Raw genomic sequence first — 18,179 nt, 5'->3', positions numbered from 1 at the left:
ATCCAACATTCTGGATTTGTCTTAATTGTGTCAAGTCATTTAAATTGTTTTTGTTTTTCCCTTCACATTTCCCCTCTTCCTTAGCTAAATCCTCTTTATATATTATATTAATGACAATGAAAGAGATTTTGTGATCTTAATGGGACTTAAATGAAGGTTTAATAAAAGAAAGCATGTACACCCATTTAAGAGAATGTTTTTTGCTGTTTTTTGAGTGTCTCAATGTGAAGTCCGTCATTAGTTTATCAGTCTGCTGTTCAGATGGCTGCTCAATTCTTATCCCTGGATGACAGTTATCATTTCTTATAGATCCAACTTGAGTGCTTATGGGCAAAGTCATTGCACAGACTGCACAGGCTGATGCATAAGGAAACTTCAAGGAGAGCAGGGTTAAAAACAAACGAGTGCACAGTCAGAGCATGTGAGAGAGGAGTGGCAGGGAACGAGGGAAGGAGGAAGCAGCAAGGTCACACAGCGGAGGGAGAAGAAAGTGAGCATTGGTGATAACAATAACTGCACGAATCACTGTTCAACAGTCATATCAGTGAACCGCAGCCTTCCCTTCCTCTCGTCTGCCTCTGCGGAGTTACATAAAACCTGAGCCAGGGAAAAACAGTCAGCTCGAGGTAACAGCAGAGTTGAAGACATGCAGCTTGTGGTGCCAAAGTTCACGACTAACAGACGTTTACCAAAGTGACATACCTGAAAAAGAATGTTGAAGTTGCAAGTAAACATGTATATGATCGATTTCTGTTGCCCGCTCCCATACTACAGAGCTTAACAAGATTCAGCACAGTTAACTAAGCAGAGAGCTGACGTTTGGTTCCCTCAGTGTGTGGATCACACATTAAGACACATTAACAGGAATGTCACTTCTACTTACACTGAAGTGTAGCAGAAACCTTTAAGAGCAGCTTTCCACTGATCACATGACTAGTCACATGTGCTAAGACCAGCAGCAGCCAATCAGAGAGAAGGATTTCATCTCCAGTGCCTATGTCCCCCTGTTCATTCTGCAAAGAAAACCCATGCATTTTCTGAGTGACACTCTGCAAAAGCTGATACAATTAAACATGTGAAGGTGGTAATGTGTGTCAAATTCTATCTCCAGCTATTACCAACCATAATTAATGAGGATGGCATTGTGGGAAATTAGGTGAAATTTTGAAGGAAGTCAGACTGGAGCAGACGGGCAGTGTGCTGTTGGGGTGCATGAGAGAAAAGAAAAGAAAAGAAAAGAAAAGAAAAGAAAAGAAAAGAAAACAAAAGAAAAGAAAAGAAAAGAAAAGAAAAGGGGAAAAAAAGTGGTCTAACATCCCTTTAAAAGTGCATTTGACAACTTGTCTCTGTGTCCATCCTGCAGCCATGTAGGACACAACAGACCACTTTTGGTCAACATAAGAGCTTTCTGGACCTCTCTTAAATTTAAGAGTATTTTTGAATCAAAAGAAATATAATTAATAGCTTTTAATCCAGAATGACCTAACACCTAACAGTTTGATAAACAGGAGCCCAGTCGTGCTAGGAACACAATAAAATGGCACACTGTGGTGGCGTCAGCCATCTTTTATGGAGTGGTCTGCTGGGGGAGCAGCATCTCGACGGCTGACAGGAAGAGACTCGACAAACTGATCAGGAAGGCCAGCTCTGTCCTGGGATGCCCCCTCGACTCAATGGAGGTGGTAGGAGAGAGGAGGATGATGGCTAAGCTGTCATCCATGATCGAGAACGACTCCCACCCCCTGCAGCACACTTTAACAGCACTGGAGAGCTCCTTCCACGACGGACTGCTTCACCCAAAGTGTGTGAAGGAATGCTATCGCAGGTCCTTCCTTCCTGCAGTAGTCAGACTTCACAACCAGCAGTGCTCCCAGTAGACCACACAGTCACAAAGACTTTCAATATGACTACACTATAATACACAACTGTGTTCACTCATACTGTGAAAATATTTAGCTTAGGTGAATTTCAACTTAAGGTGCAATATATCAATCTTTCAATCAGGTGTATTATTACTCCTATGTGCAATATCAATACTCCAGTCAAGAGTACTATCATCCAATTACAATATCAGTACCGATTGTTCATATTTCATTATTCCTTGTTTCTATTGTTTCTATTGCTTGTTTGTTATTTGGCTTGGCTTTTTTTTGTTATTTGGCTTGGCTTTTTATGCTGTATATTCAATACTTTTAGAGCTGATGCAGGTTAAGTTACATTTATTGCCAAATTTGCATGATCTCTTTACAGTAAGGTACTTATATCCATGTTTCATAATTCTGTAAAAATATTTCAATTTACAGATTACACCACTTGACACACTGTTAGCAAATTGCTTTGAGTCTATCTTTATCTATTCCAGCTGTTTGTGACGTATCCAGGGAAATGACCATATAAAACAAACATATTCAGCCTTGAATTGTAAAAAAGATGCTGTAAAAGTTGTAAGGGTGGCTCTAATTTGCAGTGGTTGTATTTTTGTATTTGATAATTATTTTTTGTCTATGGAGCTCAGGAAGTTTAAAATCAGTCAATATCCTTCAATCACTTTAAGGGTCTATATCTACCTCTTATAACATGTGTGCATGTATGTCTTATCATTTACCACCTGCTGCCAACAGGTTAGGACAGCTCTGCAGATGTCTGATATCCTGGAGGAGATAAGAGACATACCTGGATTTTGAAAGCTGATAAAATTCTTTCTAAAAGTTGACCCAAATATGCATCAGTCCAAAAAATCTGAGCTAGTTAGGTCAGATTAAACAGATTACCTGATAACACGTAAAACTCAGAAGCCAAAAGAAGAACAAGTAAATCAGCAGGATTTTAAGAGAAAGATGAGTCAAACAACCCTGGAGGTCAGGATGGATGGATGGATGGTCATCATATATTGTTGGGCACCAATTTACACTGGCTGGGCAGAGGTGACAGTGAGCACCTGGCGGCCCCTTTTGATCCCTATGCCCACAGAACACGTTACAGAAGGTGTCATGTACACAATCAGCTGTCACATCTCCCTGAGCAAAGACACATAAAACAAAAATAAAGTCACAAACAGTTTGTTACCAATCCCACTATGGTGAAGGGATGAGCCGCCTTGCTCTGCCTCTGACTGTCTTACCCTGATATTCTCAGCTTAAACTTAACCAGCCATTACTCCTCATGCCCAAACCTGACCTCTTTATGCCCTAACCTAACTAACCCAACCAATGAAAGCAATCGGAGGCACAGTAAGGTGGTATTGTAGGATTTCTGAGTACTAATAAGCTGTAGCAGCCAGCAGTTTATTTGACACTAGGAAGGTAGTTATCTAGCTAGCACAGGGATTTTCAAAGACAAAGCAGAAGAAGCAGAAGGTGAAAATCACAATTCTTGGTGTGTTGTGTTCAGTGGCATCTGCAAAAAATCTGTCACTTTCTCTTATGCAATCAGTATTGCATATAATATCTAAAGTATACTCAGAGCACACAGTGATGGGTGGGATGGCCCCTCAAATGTGCAATGGCAGTGTAGTAGTGTGAGTGCAAGTGAATGATGAAATGAATGAAAATAAATTGAAAACTATGTCTGTTTGCATGTCTTCCACAACATACCTGGCAATCAGTCTGTTTAGCTGTGTCTGGGTTATAGACTGTGCAACAGGCTTTGTAAAATCAAGCTTTCGTTGTTTGGCTGGACTGGCTCCTCCTTTAGCGTCAGCGAAGCTAACGTTAACAGCAGCATCACCTCTGTTACCTTCAGGGTCTTTTTCAACTAGCTTGGTAGATGCGGGTTGTTTCTGAAGATGTTTCATCAGATCAGAACTGCTAGTCTTTGATGTGGATAGTTTTCAAACCTCCACATAGATTACAGGTCACCACAATATTCCTCTTGTCTTTCACTGTCAGAAAGGAAAAATAATGTGCATATTTCCACGAGAAAAATCCCACACCTGGACTGTCGTCGACTGCCACCATTGTTGTTTTCATTCATTCACTTGCACGTCGCTGCGTCACATGCGCTTCACGTCCACCACAGAAACTGTAGTTCCGAGTTATGCACATGAAGTAACAAGTAAGCAGTAACGAGCCTGTTTAAATCGCAGTAATGACAAAGCAATTAGTTACAGTACTCGTTACCGCAAAAGTAACGTAGTAACTGTAACACATTAGTTAATAACGCGTTAGTCCCAACACTGATTTTGATGCTTTAAATTTAGTCTTTCTGATGTCCTGTCATGCACCAACATCACCAAAACAAATTCCTTGTATGTGTAAAATCATACTTGGCAATAAAGCTTTTTTTCTGATTCTGATTCTGATTATGGGTTGCTGTTTTGGAAAAGAGTCTTTTGGGAGGCCATGGCCCACAGGAGATTCTTCCGTTTTTAATAAAAACACCCTAAAGTCTGTCTCCCTGTAGGCTAACTTGAATTGAAGACTACAATAGCATGCTAAATGCCCAATACATTATAATGTTTTGTGTGGCCTTGTGTTATTTTCAGAATGATAGTCAGGGGAAAGTGATGTGCTGCTTTTTTCTGGGTTAGGGTTAGGTCTGAACATTTATTACTATTTTCCAATATGCAATGGAAGACAGTTATACTAATAGTAATGCCCTCAGAGCCCCCTAGTTGAGCCCAGTATTACCTATCCACGCGATGTTCTCACCTGTTTTACCTCTAACCTGTTTGCATGCTTGCCCTCTTCACCACAACCATCTGGTACAATGCCCACATTACTGCTGAGGCCACACCAATCCACCTGGGGGAGTAATTATTCCTAGTAAACACATTTGTTGCGGTGGTGATCACTCAAATAAGGAAGGCCTACGAATGAAAAAAATGCAGTACTGTGTTTTTCTCATGGGAGTCTTTCTACATTCATTACACCTTTTCAAAGTTGAACTCAAGCCCAGATATCTGAACAAAGCTCCCAGGACGCCTGCTGGTTCTGAACCTTTCCTTCCATCAATTGTTCCTTGTCATGATATGGCATTGGCGATTTAAACTCCCATGACAGTGTTCGCAGCATTACTCAGACCCATAGCATGTTCTATCACTTAGTGACAGCTGTTTACTATTAATCAAAACAGCTGCCAAACTTCCTTGCGTGCATACTGTAAAGTCATTCCTCCTCCTCATCTACAAGCGTATTGTTTTGAAATTTTCTTCATTTCTAGTTGCATGTGTGGTTTGCCTAGGATAGCACACAAGAATGTATTGCACTGAACTTCAAATAGGTCTTTTGGTATAAGAGTTTTATTGCATTAGTCAAGAGAATTTTCAATGTTATGTTTTAAATTTCTATTACTTAAATGTGAATGATTCAAAAAAAAAATCTCCAGTAATTAAAAGAGACTAAGAATTCAGGAATTTACATTTGAAGAATGTGTTATAAAAATTAGGAATGTTTGATCACAAATACATCTACAGTACAACTTTCTACGACCAACAACTACAATATATTCATTCTATTTGTAATACAATATTACCAGTCATACAAGACAAGAGGTCATTACACACCTTTATAATGAAAAGTGGGGGAAAATAAGCATTGAGTCAACGTAACAAGAGTCTCCAAACATGTTGGCTGTTCTGTGAGCCTGTACTTAGCGACATGCTAACATGTCTAATGTTCACCATGCGTGTTAGCTTGTAAACATTTGCTGTGACATTGTGTGTCATTTGATAGCTGTCGAGATTAAATTCAATTAAATCAATTAAAACCAAAAAAGCCAACCTGCTGGTGGCGCTAAAACAAAGTGAGAGGTTCACTCAGCTCAGTAGGATTCATCTTCTGGGGATCACGAATTTCTGTCCTAATAGTTGTTGAGATACACAGTTCAACATTGTCATTCCTAGACTCTCAGTGGAAGTCAGAGGCCGAGTGGCTGCTGATCTTTCATCAGCTGCTCAGCGACATTCCTCAGACGCAGACGTGCTTGAAACAGATCACAAATCAGTCGAAGAAGCCCTCTCTCTACCATGAAAACACCAATGCTGGTGTTTAGATGTCCAAAAGTCCATAATGATTGTGGTGCCGTTTATGTTGGTAATGATGACGTGATTCTAAACGTAATCTTTGCTCTCATCAGGCCGCCGTGTTGACGAAGGTGATGGGATTCCTCCTTGTTTTGATTTCTCTTGCTATTTGACACCAGGTGCAGGGCCCACAGAAGCAGGCGAACACACAGTCACTGCAAACTGTACCCTGTGAATACAGAGACACAGTTAGGGGTTGCTGGGGTGCCAAGCTATGGGGTGCTAAACATACACAAATGTGAACATGATATAACTGGTTCACTGTCCACTAATGCTTGTGTACAGAACAATAAAGGTTTATCTGTATGACCATAGAGCTACCAGTTCCGTAACACAACAGATTTTTTTGGCAACAGTCATTTATCATTGTCAAATTCAGCCTAAACAAATGGGCTGGAACAAAAGAACACAGCGTACTGATCCCTCTTTAATGACCATGTTGCGTGAATTGCTGGATGTTGTCGAGGAACGTGAATAGACACGGCGATGAAAGGATAAACAGGTTTAAGACTGATCGGGGATCTGATAAACCATGAAGGCAACAGTGACTTTTATGAAGGTAAACACTGTGCTTGAAAGCATTGATGCAAAATACTTAATGTCACATGACAGTTTTTTTTAATAAGGAGCTTAGGATACTGTACCTCAATGCCATATCGCTGACGTACTGACACTCTGAGGGCTGTGGTCATGGGAGGGATGACTCCAAAAGCGTCCAGCAGAGGTAAACACAGACACTCCCCAGCCTCATGTGCTGTCTTGCAGGTGAAGCAGGGAAGACACCAAAAGGCGAGACAGCCTGAAAAAAGTCACATTTATGGTCAACCTTAGGAAAGCAGATGGAGAACATCAGTCACTGAGGTCAATATCCCGTCTTACTTTAAAGCCTATTAAAGGTGTCCACACATGAAAAAAGTGATCATGTCAGAATGCTCCAGAACTTCAGTTTTGAAATCTAATCTCTCGTATTATCTGAGGATGCAGCTGGTTTGCATTATCACATGAAGCATCACGAACGGCGACACACAGCATGGTCCAAATACTTCACTCCACCCACCCATCTCCAATCTGCCATCTGTTGGCATTCCTACGCCCGGACCAGTCTGAAAGATCGGCATGTTTTCAACTTCATGCACGAATGAGGGACATAACATGGCAAGTTCTTGTCTCAACTCGCGTACTAAAAAATGTCATTGTGTTTCTCCCTGGTCAAACTGTATGAAAACTAAGAAATGGACTTACACTGGGGCAGGTCTTCGAAGCAATCACAGATGCCAGAGGTCCATTGGTTGGATACGCTGGTCATGATGAAGGGCCTGGGTTGACTCACGACCATCGTTTCAGGCATGATTTCAGCTTCTGATAATTAAAGAAAAGTAACTGTCAAGACAAAACACATTAAAGGCTTTTCTTACCAAAATAGTGATGTCAGGTAAATGATACTAGAACACACTTACATGATAACAAAGAATACATTAGTGATTTCAGATAAAATTAAGGATTAAATACTGCACATCCTGCTGGATTATCCAAAATCTGCATTATGTATGCTCACTGTACGTATATATATATATCTGTACGATATGTTTCATCTCTGACATCCACGTCCTCATTGAGGATGTCAAATTTCTAACTGTACTGTTCGACCAGTTTGGTTTTTGACGGGTAATCAGACCTATTTCAAGATGCCATGTCTGTGTGGTGTGTTTGAGGCTCATTTTGATAAAGTAAAAAAATGACTTTAGCGCTAAATCGAACAGAAAAAGTGCTCTTAGAAATCAGACAAATGGTTTGGTATTATATCTTTACAAGATTTAATTTTTGCAAAAACAAGATTTAATTTTTGCAAAACAGTTCAGTACTTTGCGTAGTCTTGAAATTATGGCTGGACTTTAGATACGGGTGATGTCACAAATGGAAACAATGAAAAATTTGTGAAATTATGAAAAATAACTATTATAATAGGTAGGCTTTCTCTGTGATGAAAATACACAAAAATATGAATTTCTGTCCGATAGGTGATCTGCATGCTGACAATGTTTCTGTATTTCTGTCATCTCCCTATGCGCCTAACACTGGATTGTCTTACCTTACTGTTCTGTGATGAAGATGGAGCAGACTTCAGTCAAGTGATGGGTTTGCAGGGCCGTGCGCTGTCTTATAGACCTGCTGCAGAGCAGTGAACGTGACAGGGCAGCAGAGGATGCATGTCCCTGACTGGTCTGTCCAGTCCGACTTGTGCCAACACCATGGACAGCCAGACATCAGGCTATCTTAACATCACGCATCCTTTTAAATCCGACGACAGCACGCCGCAAAATGCTCATTACCTCATACTGAAAGTGTGTGTATTATTAGACAGAGATATGTGATAAGAACAAAAGAGGACGTCCTGCACGATGCTTTGTGCCACAGTGACATAGCTCTATGCCTTTGTTTGAGTGTTACAAAGTTCTTCACCACATTCATTGTTGATTCTACCGTTTCCTTGAATTCACATCTCCTCATTGTTTTCGGATTAGCAGCGCAGCATTTGATGTTTTATCAGAATTCACCCAAATGATTAACACAAAATATTTTGATTTGGTACCTGAACCACAAGGCCAGTCTGTAGTCAAAGAGTGACTTCCTTCCCTTTTTTTCTTCAAGAAGATGAGCTTCTAAGAAAGTCACAGATGATGTCAAGTGAAAAAGGAAGATTCATTTAAGCAATTTAAAAATTTCCTGTAAGCTGCATCACCAGGTCAATGTGCAGTTTTGTTTGTGGAGAATGCAAAACAGAATATCAGCGTACTGAGAGCTGCAGTTCTCCATCCACAATGTCTAAATTCTTGTCGTTAATGATCTGTTTGTCTTGGAAAAATGCTGTTCTTTTAGGACTTTTGGTATCAACATATTTTCCTTCTCCATTAAATCCATGTCCTTTGTCCATCTGTCATAATGCCACAATGAGGCTAATGACATCTAAGAACCTGCAGTGAAACAGTTTTTAATGAAGCAGTTACAATTTTCTCTGCATACAAAACCGTTGATATTTAGGAAACTGCATGCAATTTTCAGATTGAGGTTTTACAGTCTTTGTGTACTGTTTGTGACCCCAATTGAAAAAGAAAAAAAGAAATCAGAATTATCAATGTGTTGAGATATTTTTCTTAACTGTGGTGGCTGCATCCATATTTCCACTGAAGTAAAAGTACAGGCTAACTAATGAACTGAATATTGTTAATATGCGACCTATTTAGACTGGAGGTCTAAATCTGAAGCGCCATGACGTCATTATACCTCCAACACTAACGTTTTTTTATTTTACCATTTGGGCCTCAGACAGCTATTCAGCATTTTAGAGGGGAAATCATTTGTGGAACTGCGGGAAACTCATGGACAGATAACTGTTTTGTTGTAAGGGGTCATCAGGCAAATAGCCAGACTGTCAATGGTTTAATCTGCAACAACAGACACTTTTAAAAATGATCATGTCAGATAAACATAGTGGAGTAAAAAGTACAATACTTTCCTCTGAAAAGTAGTAAAGCAGAAGTAAAAAATAAATAAATAAATGGAGTACTCCAAAATTGTACTTAAGAACAGAACTTGAGTAAATATAAGATAATGAGATTATATGAATATATATTGCTCTTATCAGAATTTCTTGACTTCATCTTGGGTCAAACCGAACTTTCCTCTCCGTGGGACACATTGTGTCCCTGCTGAATTCTCTGAGGCAACAGGGAGTGGCTGCAGACCAGAGGAAGTGTGATTAAATCAACTTCCGTACTCTGGAGGGCAGGCTGCAGCAGAGGCCAGTAGAAAGGAGTGCTGCATGTGTCTAGACCAAGTGCGCCCCCTGCAGGGAGGTCAGAGCAGTGTATCTGGCTGAGGAGGAGGAGACGTGGGATGCTGCTCTTCTCTTCAGCTCTCTGGAGATCTGGAGCCAAGATAGCGGATAGCAGCAGCATCCATACAGGCAGTCACTCCACACACTCCCCTGTAAGACACACAGAGAGAGGCCTGAACACAGGTGGGAGGCTTGAACAAAAGGTGAACATTTGCATTTATCTAAAAAAAAATAAAAAAAAATAAATACATTTTTACTGATATATAGTCCAATGCTGCAGTTCTGTGTTCCATTTGTCCGCTGTACTCTGGTGTGATCTTATACTCACAGCCTTTGTCATTAAGTATAACTACTGTAGAAGTTAGTCACAATATTACAATAAAAGAGTTTTAGCACATTCTTTTTTGTTAAAGACACAAACATGAACTACACAAGAGCAGACTAGATAAATATAATCAAGGAGCAAAAAGTAGTAACTCATAGTAACAGCCTGTACAGCTGCTTGAAGTTGGAGCATGGCTGCATATTTTTCAGTGTTACAATAATAATCATTCTGTTCTCTTTTAGCAAATATCCTCCCTCAGAGGACAGTGAGCTTCTTCTAGCCAAGTCTTTGCTCTTAGCAACGGTGATGAGGATAAAGAGCTTGACTGTCATGTCCAGATGGAAATGTCGGTGGGTGATCAATGAAGTCATGATGCTGAGTCAGCATTGTAACGCAGAGCCACTGTTGCCTCCAGTTACCTGTTACTGTCCAGCTCTGTCACTGTCGAGTCAGAGCTGTTGCTTCACAATCAATGCACCTTGCTGTGAAGTTAGTGTTGGAGGTGTCATAAGCGGCAAAATAATCTCTCTGCCCACAAGCATCTTTACAGGTCTGAGACTTGAATGCAACTTCTTGGTTCTAATATAACTGTTTTAAGTGCTGGTAAACAGCCTCACAAGGCTGCTTTTGCCAAAGTAGTGGACCAATTAAAAGTTTGACCTGATGGATGTGCTAGTGGAAGAGTTAAGGGATTACCAAAGTTATTATTATAAGTTATTCACCCAGAGGGGATCATGAATGTGTGCAGCAAATTTCATGGTAATCCATCCAAGGGATATTGAAAAACCAGAAGTTTTAATACTTGAAATGGCTGAATTAATCTGTCTGAATCTACAGTTTTATTCTCAAGACACAGACTGTTCCAGCATTGTCTCCTTCCACCCATGAGAGAATAATTGCCTTGCTTTACAAACAACCTACACGCTGGGCCTTGTTTTCATAAGAACTTCTGGCAGCTTCCTAGCTCTGTATTGACAGTGATCCACAGCCCACTCCACCTCCAGACAAGCCAACATTACCAACCACCTCCTTCCCTCGGATGGCAGCTCTCCAGCTTCTGCCTGCCTGGCCTCCAACCACTCCCACCTCCAGCCTTATCTCTCCTTCTCTTCTCTCTTCTCGAGCGGCGCGGCCAGCATCAAACTCACAACCTGGAATGTGCTGTTTGCATGTGGAACATCTGTTTCCCATCGGTTGCGTGCACTGATCAGTGTCAGAGACCTGATGTCTGTTAAGATCTGTGCTCATGCAGGCAAGTGGTTGAGTGTTTAGTGCAGTGAAACTGCAGTGAAGCAGCAAGTGGGCAGCCTAAACAGCTTGCTTTATCTCAAAGGCTCTAACAGTTGGTTCTTTATTCATTAAGTTATTTATGGCGTAGTGCAAATGTATTCATTTAATAAACAATTTTACTGCATCCTCAGCATACATCTAAGGTGTATCTGATCACCACATACACTCAAAACATTACTCATTGTTCAAATAATAACTAGTGTCATTAGGCACACATACTTGATGTTGCAGCTATTTCCCTCGTGTGCAGTTATTGTGCTTCATCACTGAAACATCTCCAGCTCCTCAGCAGTTATCATAATTACTCAAAGCTCCAGCAGCTCTGTGTAATTGAGCTGGGGACAGCGTGGTGCGAGTGAAAGCAATCAGCTGCATTGTTCCGACAAGCGTTTATCACTACATCACAACTACAGGGGCCACTCCACCTGACTGAAAGATATCAATCGCGAGTTTGACTATCACATTCCCACCACAACTCAGGAAAACACTGACGCGTTCACAGGCTTCACAACACAAACAAATGATTAAGATACATGAGCCGACCTGTCAAGGCAGCTGTCAAAAGATGGGAAACCAATTACTGTAATCACAGTTCTTACTACTTTCTACTGTTTTGTATTAAAAGGTTTGTTCACCTAGATAGATAGACACAATTTAAAGGAAAAACCTGAATCAATGAATGGAAAATCAGAATCACATACGAGGTACAAGGGCTCTCTCAGTGGTTTGAGTATAAAATGATGGATCAGTCTTGATGTGGCTGCTGTGCGTAAATGAAGTCCCGTTCAGTTTTGTTCACATCCAATTCCAGGCAAGATTTATTCAAACAAGATGGCTGCATCCTCAAAATGTTAACCAAATTACAAATGCAGCATTACTTTGTGGAAAACAAGAAGGAGAACTGAATATGGAGCCCCAGATGGCTGAGAAGATAATGAAGCCTTATTTATTTTACAGCACAATCTCATCGAGGGCGATAGTTACCCACAACATGTAAAATACTATGTGGCATTAAAACAAGCTTACTAGTAAGCCTGACAGCAGACGTGGGAAATCGGATCACAGAGCTGCTACCATGGCAGAAATCAGTCCAACTGGAGATCAGAGACTTGGAGTTTCTTGGAAAATGAGCACTGAAACCAGTCTGGAGGCTCATGGTGGAACGAAACCTGACCCAGCTTAATTCAATTTCAAGTCTTGACAAAGTGGATTCTGTGCTACCTGAATGCCGTATCGCTGCCTGACAGACGCTCTCATGGCGAGAGAGGCCGGTGGTACACAGCCGATACAGTCCAGCAGAGGCAGGCAGGGACACGCACCCACTGCACTGGTCACCTTACAGGTAAACACTGGGAGGCAGCACAGGGCAAAGCAGCCTGCACACAGACACACACACACGGTAAATCAACTCACAGTTCACAAACATATGACAGTTAACGGTAACATTACAGGAAATGCACTTTTTTCATTCAGCACAAACAATCAGATGTAAGTTCATCATTTTTGTCACACACATTCAGACACTTACAGTCCCCCATGTCTTTATAGCATTCACACAGGCCGGTACTCCATCGACCTGCCTCTGGAACCCTGCTCCCTGGCTGGACCTGGACCACCTTCCCAGACATACCTGAGCTGGCCATCCACGTCCATAAAAGAGAATTAAGAAATCAGCATAGAAAAAAATGAACTGTCATAATGAGAAAGGGGTACATTTAAATTCTGTTTTTAATGATCTTCATATGTTCAAAAGATAAGTTGTGAACAGTTGAGCTTGTGTCAGCGGGCTTGTGCATTTTGCTGTTTTCAACATATAATAACACTCATTCCAATCTGGAATGGATGTTATTCAGTCTTCTAATCAAGTTAATTAAAGGACCAGTGTGTAAGATTTAGTGGGATCTATTGACAGAAATGGAATATTCATAATTCTGTTTTGATTCATCTATTATCGCCTGAAAATAAGAATCTTGTGTTTGTTACTTTAGAATGAGCTCTTTATATCTACAGATGGCGGAGTCCGCCACGATGCACCACCATGTTTCTCAGCCTAGAACAGATAAACCAAACAGTGGCTCGAGAGAGTTTCGTGGCCACCGTAGGTTCTCCTGCATGCTCAGAGAGAAAGGGGTGAGGCGAGGGGTAAATAGTTGGTTGCAATCTGCCGTCTCGCCACTAGATGTCACTAAATCCTACACACTTTTAAATCAACTCATCAAAGTTAGATCTTTTTACATTGTCCAGTAACCATAAGATTAAATGACATTCAATTAATAATTTGCTTAGATAACATTGTTATCAAACATGAATACTTCCCACTATGCTTTGTGGGTTGAACTTCTCCAGAAATGATTCTTCTTTTCTAGAAGAAAATCAAATGAGTCGGCTTCTCTGGCTTCATGTCACTGTGCCGATGGATTTACATTAGCCGATATGTCTTACGTGAAACAGTGATATTCAGGTTGCTGATCAGTGTTCACTGCCAACACAAACTGTTTAAACTGATCACATCACTGCCAATGCATTTCAGTTATTTTCCTGCAGTATCTTCTTCTCCTGGCAGCTAAAGCATGACTAACATTTCTATGTTTATCTGTGGACAACTCAAAGTGTTTGGCTATGGTGAGAGAAAGACTGTCCAGTGATAAAAGAAGTATTCAGATTATTTTCTGAAGTACAATAAGAATATGGTAGGTATTGGGGAAAAAAACTCCATTACATGCAAGAGTCCTGCATTCAAAATATTATCAGTGAAATGTACTTCAAGTATCAAAAGTAAAAGTATTAGGCTGCCAATTGGCACATGTCAGTGTTCAGTTGTTATATGTTGGTATATTGTTAGTGGTACATTCATGGGTAAGAAACATTTTTATGTGGCATCTGATCAAGATACTTTTAATTATTTTACATATAGTAGGGTAGAATCTAAAACAGTGTATTGCCTTTTATTAGCTGATGACATGCTTTGTATGTAAAATATTCATTTGTAAAGTAATACAGTGAAATATAGCTGCATTTAAGAAGGAAGTGGCAAAAATGGTATACTCAAGTAAAGAACAAATACCTCAAAACTGTAAGTACAGCACTTGAGTCAATGTACAGGTGACAGTCCACTACTGAGTGTTGCAAATAATCAGGGAAGCAATTATGTTTCTTCCAAAACATATCTGGCAAGACAAATTAGGAGTAAATACAACTAATGTGAGATTTGCAGGAGTGAGTTGCTATCTGAGGTACAAATTTGCATTCAAAGGAAACTCTGCCTGCAGCGCTGATTGCTGCCCCCTGCAATCCACCCGCCCAACAGCCCGACAGATTTACACCAGTTAACAAAAGAGGATAGAAATCAGCCAACGTTGTATCTATCATTCCCAATTCTGAGCTCTCACCAAAGCCAACATCCACAGGAAACCACTATCTCAGTCAAAAGATAAAACATCAGACAACCAGACAAAACAGTGAGGTGCTGGCTAACAACAAAGGTCCACGCCCCTCACTCACTGCACTGCTGCCTCCTGACCTCAGTTATTCTTTAGCTCTGCTCCTCAGCCACATGCCAAACTCAGAGGAGAGACGGTTCCCACCTGAGCGTTCTCTTTTTCTGGTACATGTGTGGCTCACAGCCGGCCTGCTGCACTCTGGAGAATGATTTACATCACCTCTCCAGGTGGAGAGGAAGTGTAATCGAAAATATGAAACCAGGCTTATTTGGATGAAGGAGAGATGACTTACCTGTCTATGAGATCAGTTAGTAAATGTCAGGTATGGGCACAGTTTTCCGCTGTGTTTGGCCTTTTCTCTCTGTCTGTTTGACTTTCACATATGTGCTCTGTGCTTGGCTGCAGTGTTTTGGTGTAAATATGAAGCAGCAGATAAGATGGGTAAACACTGCTCTGGGCTCCAGTTACACTTAACTCTGCTGACCAGTAGCGTGTTGATAATTTATTTAAACACCTCAGTCAGAGGGTTAATGTCTGAAAGAATTTCAGCCCTCTAGTTAGTGGTATTGTATTTTCTGAAGTACAGTCAAAGCGACTTTATCAATCACCCAGCAATGGAAAAAAAGTTTTTGATTTGAGAGTTACACCACTGGACACTGTGACAGTTCTGTAAGAGGCTGGGGAAAAACCAAAATGTCATCACAGTGTCATCACTTTTATAAAACTGTGGATTAAATATAGAGAGTAATAAGATGAATTACGATCACCAGCAACATTTTTTGAAAAAGTGAGCTGCTGATGTTCATTAGAAGCTTTTTAGGATTCTGCTCAGTGGAAAAATACATCAAATAAAATTAGGAAAAACTCACCATATGAAATTGTGCCACATCTGAGGGCATTCAGAGATGAGCCCAGCTGAAGCAGCGCAACATGAAAAGCTCCATATCTACTGTGGTATCTGATTTCTCTCTGTCCTGACAGACATGAGTGAAACAGGAAAGGCCCAGTGGAATGAATCCCACCCCCATCAAGCCAAACCTGTCTGCTGTTCCATAAGGGCTGCAGCTGATACTGATGATCATATGGAGGATAAACAAAGGTGACATTCATGGTGTGTAAGAAAATATCACATCCACCCAAATATGCAGTGCCAAACTCACATTCACACTAAAAACTGGCAATAACACCTTAATTCCTGTTATATGATGTGTATGTTTTGCTTGCATGGTTGAAGATGTCATAAAAAAAACTTGCATTTTTATTTAGCTACTTGAACTTATGTGATACGAAACATATGCCTGAAACTGGGATCAATGAACAACCAATTCATGTTGCGAGAGATGAGAAGATTGATCATTATTATACAGATATATATTAAAAATGTAGCAAGAGCAAGCACCCAGTTAGCTTGGCTAGGCAACAAGACAAGAAGCAGGAAAACAAAGTCTCTGTAATAAAAAATATGTTTTTATTTAGGCTTTGATATATGAAGGGTCACAGACACGTAGAATATATTAGCTGCCAGCATCATGTAATGTGATGTCATGTTCTGACTGTTAGGTGACCTTAAGTGGTTTTGATATGTTGCTTCTTATGTGACATGACAACAGGATGCAATGGTTAACCTCATGTGATAGATTAGTGATTTGATCTCGTGTGATGTGATATGGTGCATTATGAGATGCGTTCAAGGACCTTCACTTCTGGTCTCTCTGCATGATGCCGCTCATTCAGAGCAGGGTGATTGGTATGTTAGGACGCCATGACCCACAGGCTGCCTGAAACTCTGGAAACTCTACACATTAAGAGAAAAAAGGGAAAAAAAAATCAACATTGAATATTAACAAATAAAAGAGGAACATCTCTCCATCTTACACCCACATACAATGTCAGTTCACTCACTGTGTTGGTTTGATTTGTTGCAAAAGCATTTGATCAGATCCTGTTTCTTGACATAGTTTGAGGGAAGCAGGGGGGAGCGACACTTAATTCTCCCATCCGGAAAAACTGCAAAGAGAACAGAAGTTGAAATTTAAACCATGGAAACTGGTTCATAACCACTTTTAATGCCTTTTGTGACAGCTTTACTCATCATCACACTGTGGTATGGAGCACAATGGCAGAAAACAGGAGACGCCAGTGCAGTGTCATACCGCCCTGATGATCAGGCTCTTTTCTCTGCTTTTGATCATTTTCACACCATTGCAAATTTTTAACCAAGTGGAATCCAAGACACTCACCTCGGCACCGGCACTTGCGGATGTGAACTTTGGACACACGGAATTCAGCATGTGAAGCTGCCCACAGTGGAAAAAGACACAAAGCAAGCAATCATCTATGTGACACAGTAATACATCACCCATCAAACGCTTTTAACATTTCTGAATCAATTCATAAGACACATCTATGCGAAACAGTGGAAGCACACACTCTCTTTGTATTTACCTGTGCTGTGGTAGAAGTTGTCAACGAGAATGATGAGCAGGAGACTGACAACTATGATCCTCGACATGTTTGCGACAGAGAGTCCAAATCATTCTACAGGAGAAGAGAAACTCTGACAATTATATAGCAGCACTGATGGTCCACATCCACGTAGGTCCGCAGACTTTGATCTACGGGCAGACGAGTCTTGGCACATCTCATGGGGGGGATTTTTTTTTTTTTTTTTTTTGGAATAATCTCTGAGTTGTGCATGAATTCATCCATGAAATGTGATGAACACAGAGATAACCCATTCCTACACACAGACAGGAATATACATTCACAAAGACACAAAACATGAGCTGCACAAGTTACAACCTGTACATTCTGACTGTCTTTCGAACAACATAAAATAAACATGATCTCTAGCCTTTTAGGTTCAACATATCCCCAGAGCCCTATCAGAGGCTCCAGTCATCAAACGCCTTGAATAGAAAGAATGATTCATGGAAGTGATAAGCGTTTGTATTTGATCACAACATGTGATGCTTAAGTCCTGTCTTAAGTCCTATCTTAGGACACTTTATGTTGGCTTTTCCTATTATTTCTTACCTTTTTCTATTTCCCCATGTACCCCGTGTTGCATCAAGCTTAATTCAATTTCAAGTCTTGACAAAGTGGATTCTGTGCTACCTGAATGCCATATCGCTGCCTGACAGACGCTCTCATGGCGAGAGATGCCGGTGGTACACAGCCGTTACAGTCCAGCAGAGGCAGGCAGGGACACGCACCCACTGCACTGGTCACCTTACAGGTAAACACTGGGAGGCAGCACAGGGCAAA

At 40.7% G+C, this 18,179-nt stretch overlaps 3 protein-coding genes across 3 annotated transcripts; all 3 read right to left on the bottom strand.

The window, feature by feature from the left end:
* Positions 1-5,841: 5,841 nt before the first annotated feature.
* On the bottom strand, positions 5,842-8,283 carry LOC139351543 (cornifelin homolog A-like). The gene is made up of 4 exons (XM_070993486.1): positions 8,112-8,283; positions 7,265-7,381; positions 6,667-6,821; positions 5,842-6,191 (listed from the first exon to the last, which is right to left on the bottom strand). Exons 2-4 carry the CDS (start codon positions 7,368-7,370, stop codon positions 6,072-6,074), a joined length of 381 nt encoding a protein of 126 aa, XP_070849587.1. The 5' UTR covers positions 7,371-7,381; positions 8,112-8,283; the 3' UTR covers positions 5,842-6,071.
* Positions 8,284-9,736: 1,453 nt separating this feature from the next.
* Positions 9,737-15,261, bottom strand: LOC139351681 (placenta-specific gene 8 protein-like). Its single transcript, XM_070993674.1, has 4 exons — positions 15,205-15,261; positions 13,001-13,107; positions 12,694-12,848; positions 9,737-10,007 (listed from the first exon to the last, which is right to left on the bottom strand). Exons 2-4 carry the CDS (start codon positions 13,098-13,100, stop codon positions 9,849-9,851), a joined length of 414 nt encoding a protein of 137 aa, XP_070849775.1. The 5' UTR covers positions 13,101-13,107; positions 15,205-15,261; the 3' UTR covers positions 9,737-9,848.
* Positions 15,262-16,445: 1,184 nt separating this feature from the next.
* Positions 16,446-17,469, bottom strand: LOC139351666 (uncharacterized). The gene is made up of 4 exons (XM_070993653.1): positions 17,358-17,469; positions 17,153-17,209; positions 16,815-16,919; positions 16,446-16,707 (listed from the first exon to the last, which is right to left on the bottom strand). Exons 1-4 carry the CDS (start codon positions 17,422-17,424, stop codon positions 16,643-16,645), a joined length of 294 nt encoding a protein of 97 aa, XP_070849754.1. The 5' UTR covers positions 17,425-17,469; the 3' UTR covers positions 16,446-16,642.
* Positions 17,470-18,179: the final 710 nt, after the last annotated feature.

This window comes from Chaetodon trifascialis, chromosome 23 (assembly GCF_039877785.1).
Source record: "Chaetodon trifascialis isolate fChaTrf1 chromosome 23, fChaTrf1.hap1, whole genome shotgun sequence".
NCBI classification, from domain to species: domain Eukaryota; kingdom Metazoa; phylum Chordata; class Actinopteri; order Chaetodontiformes; family Chaetodontidae; genus Chaetodon; species Chaetodon trifascialis.
This window is presented reverse-complemented; position numbering and strand designations above follow the sequence as displayed.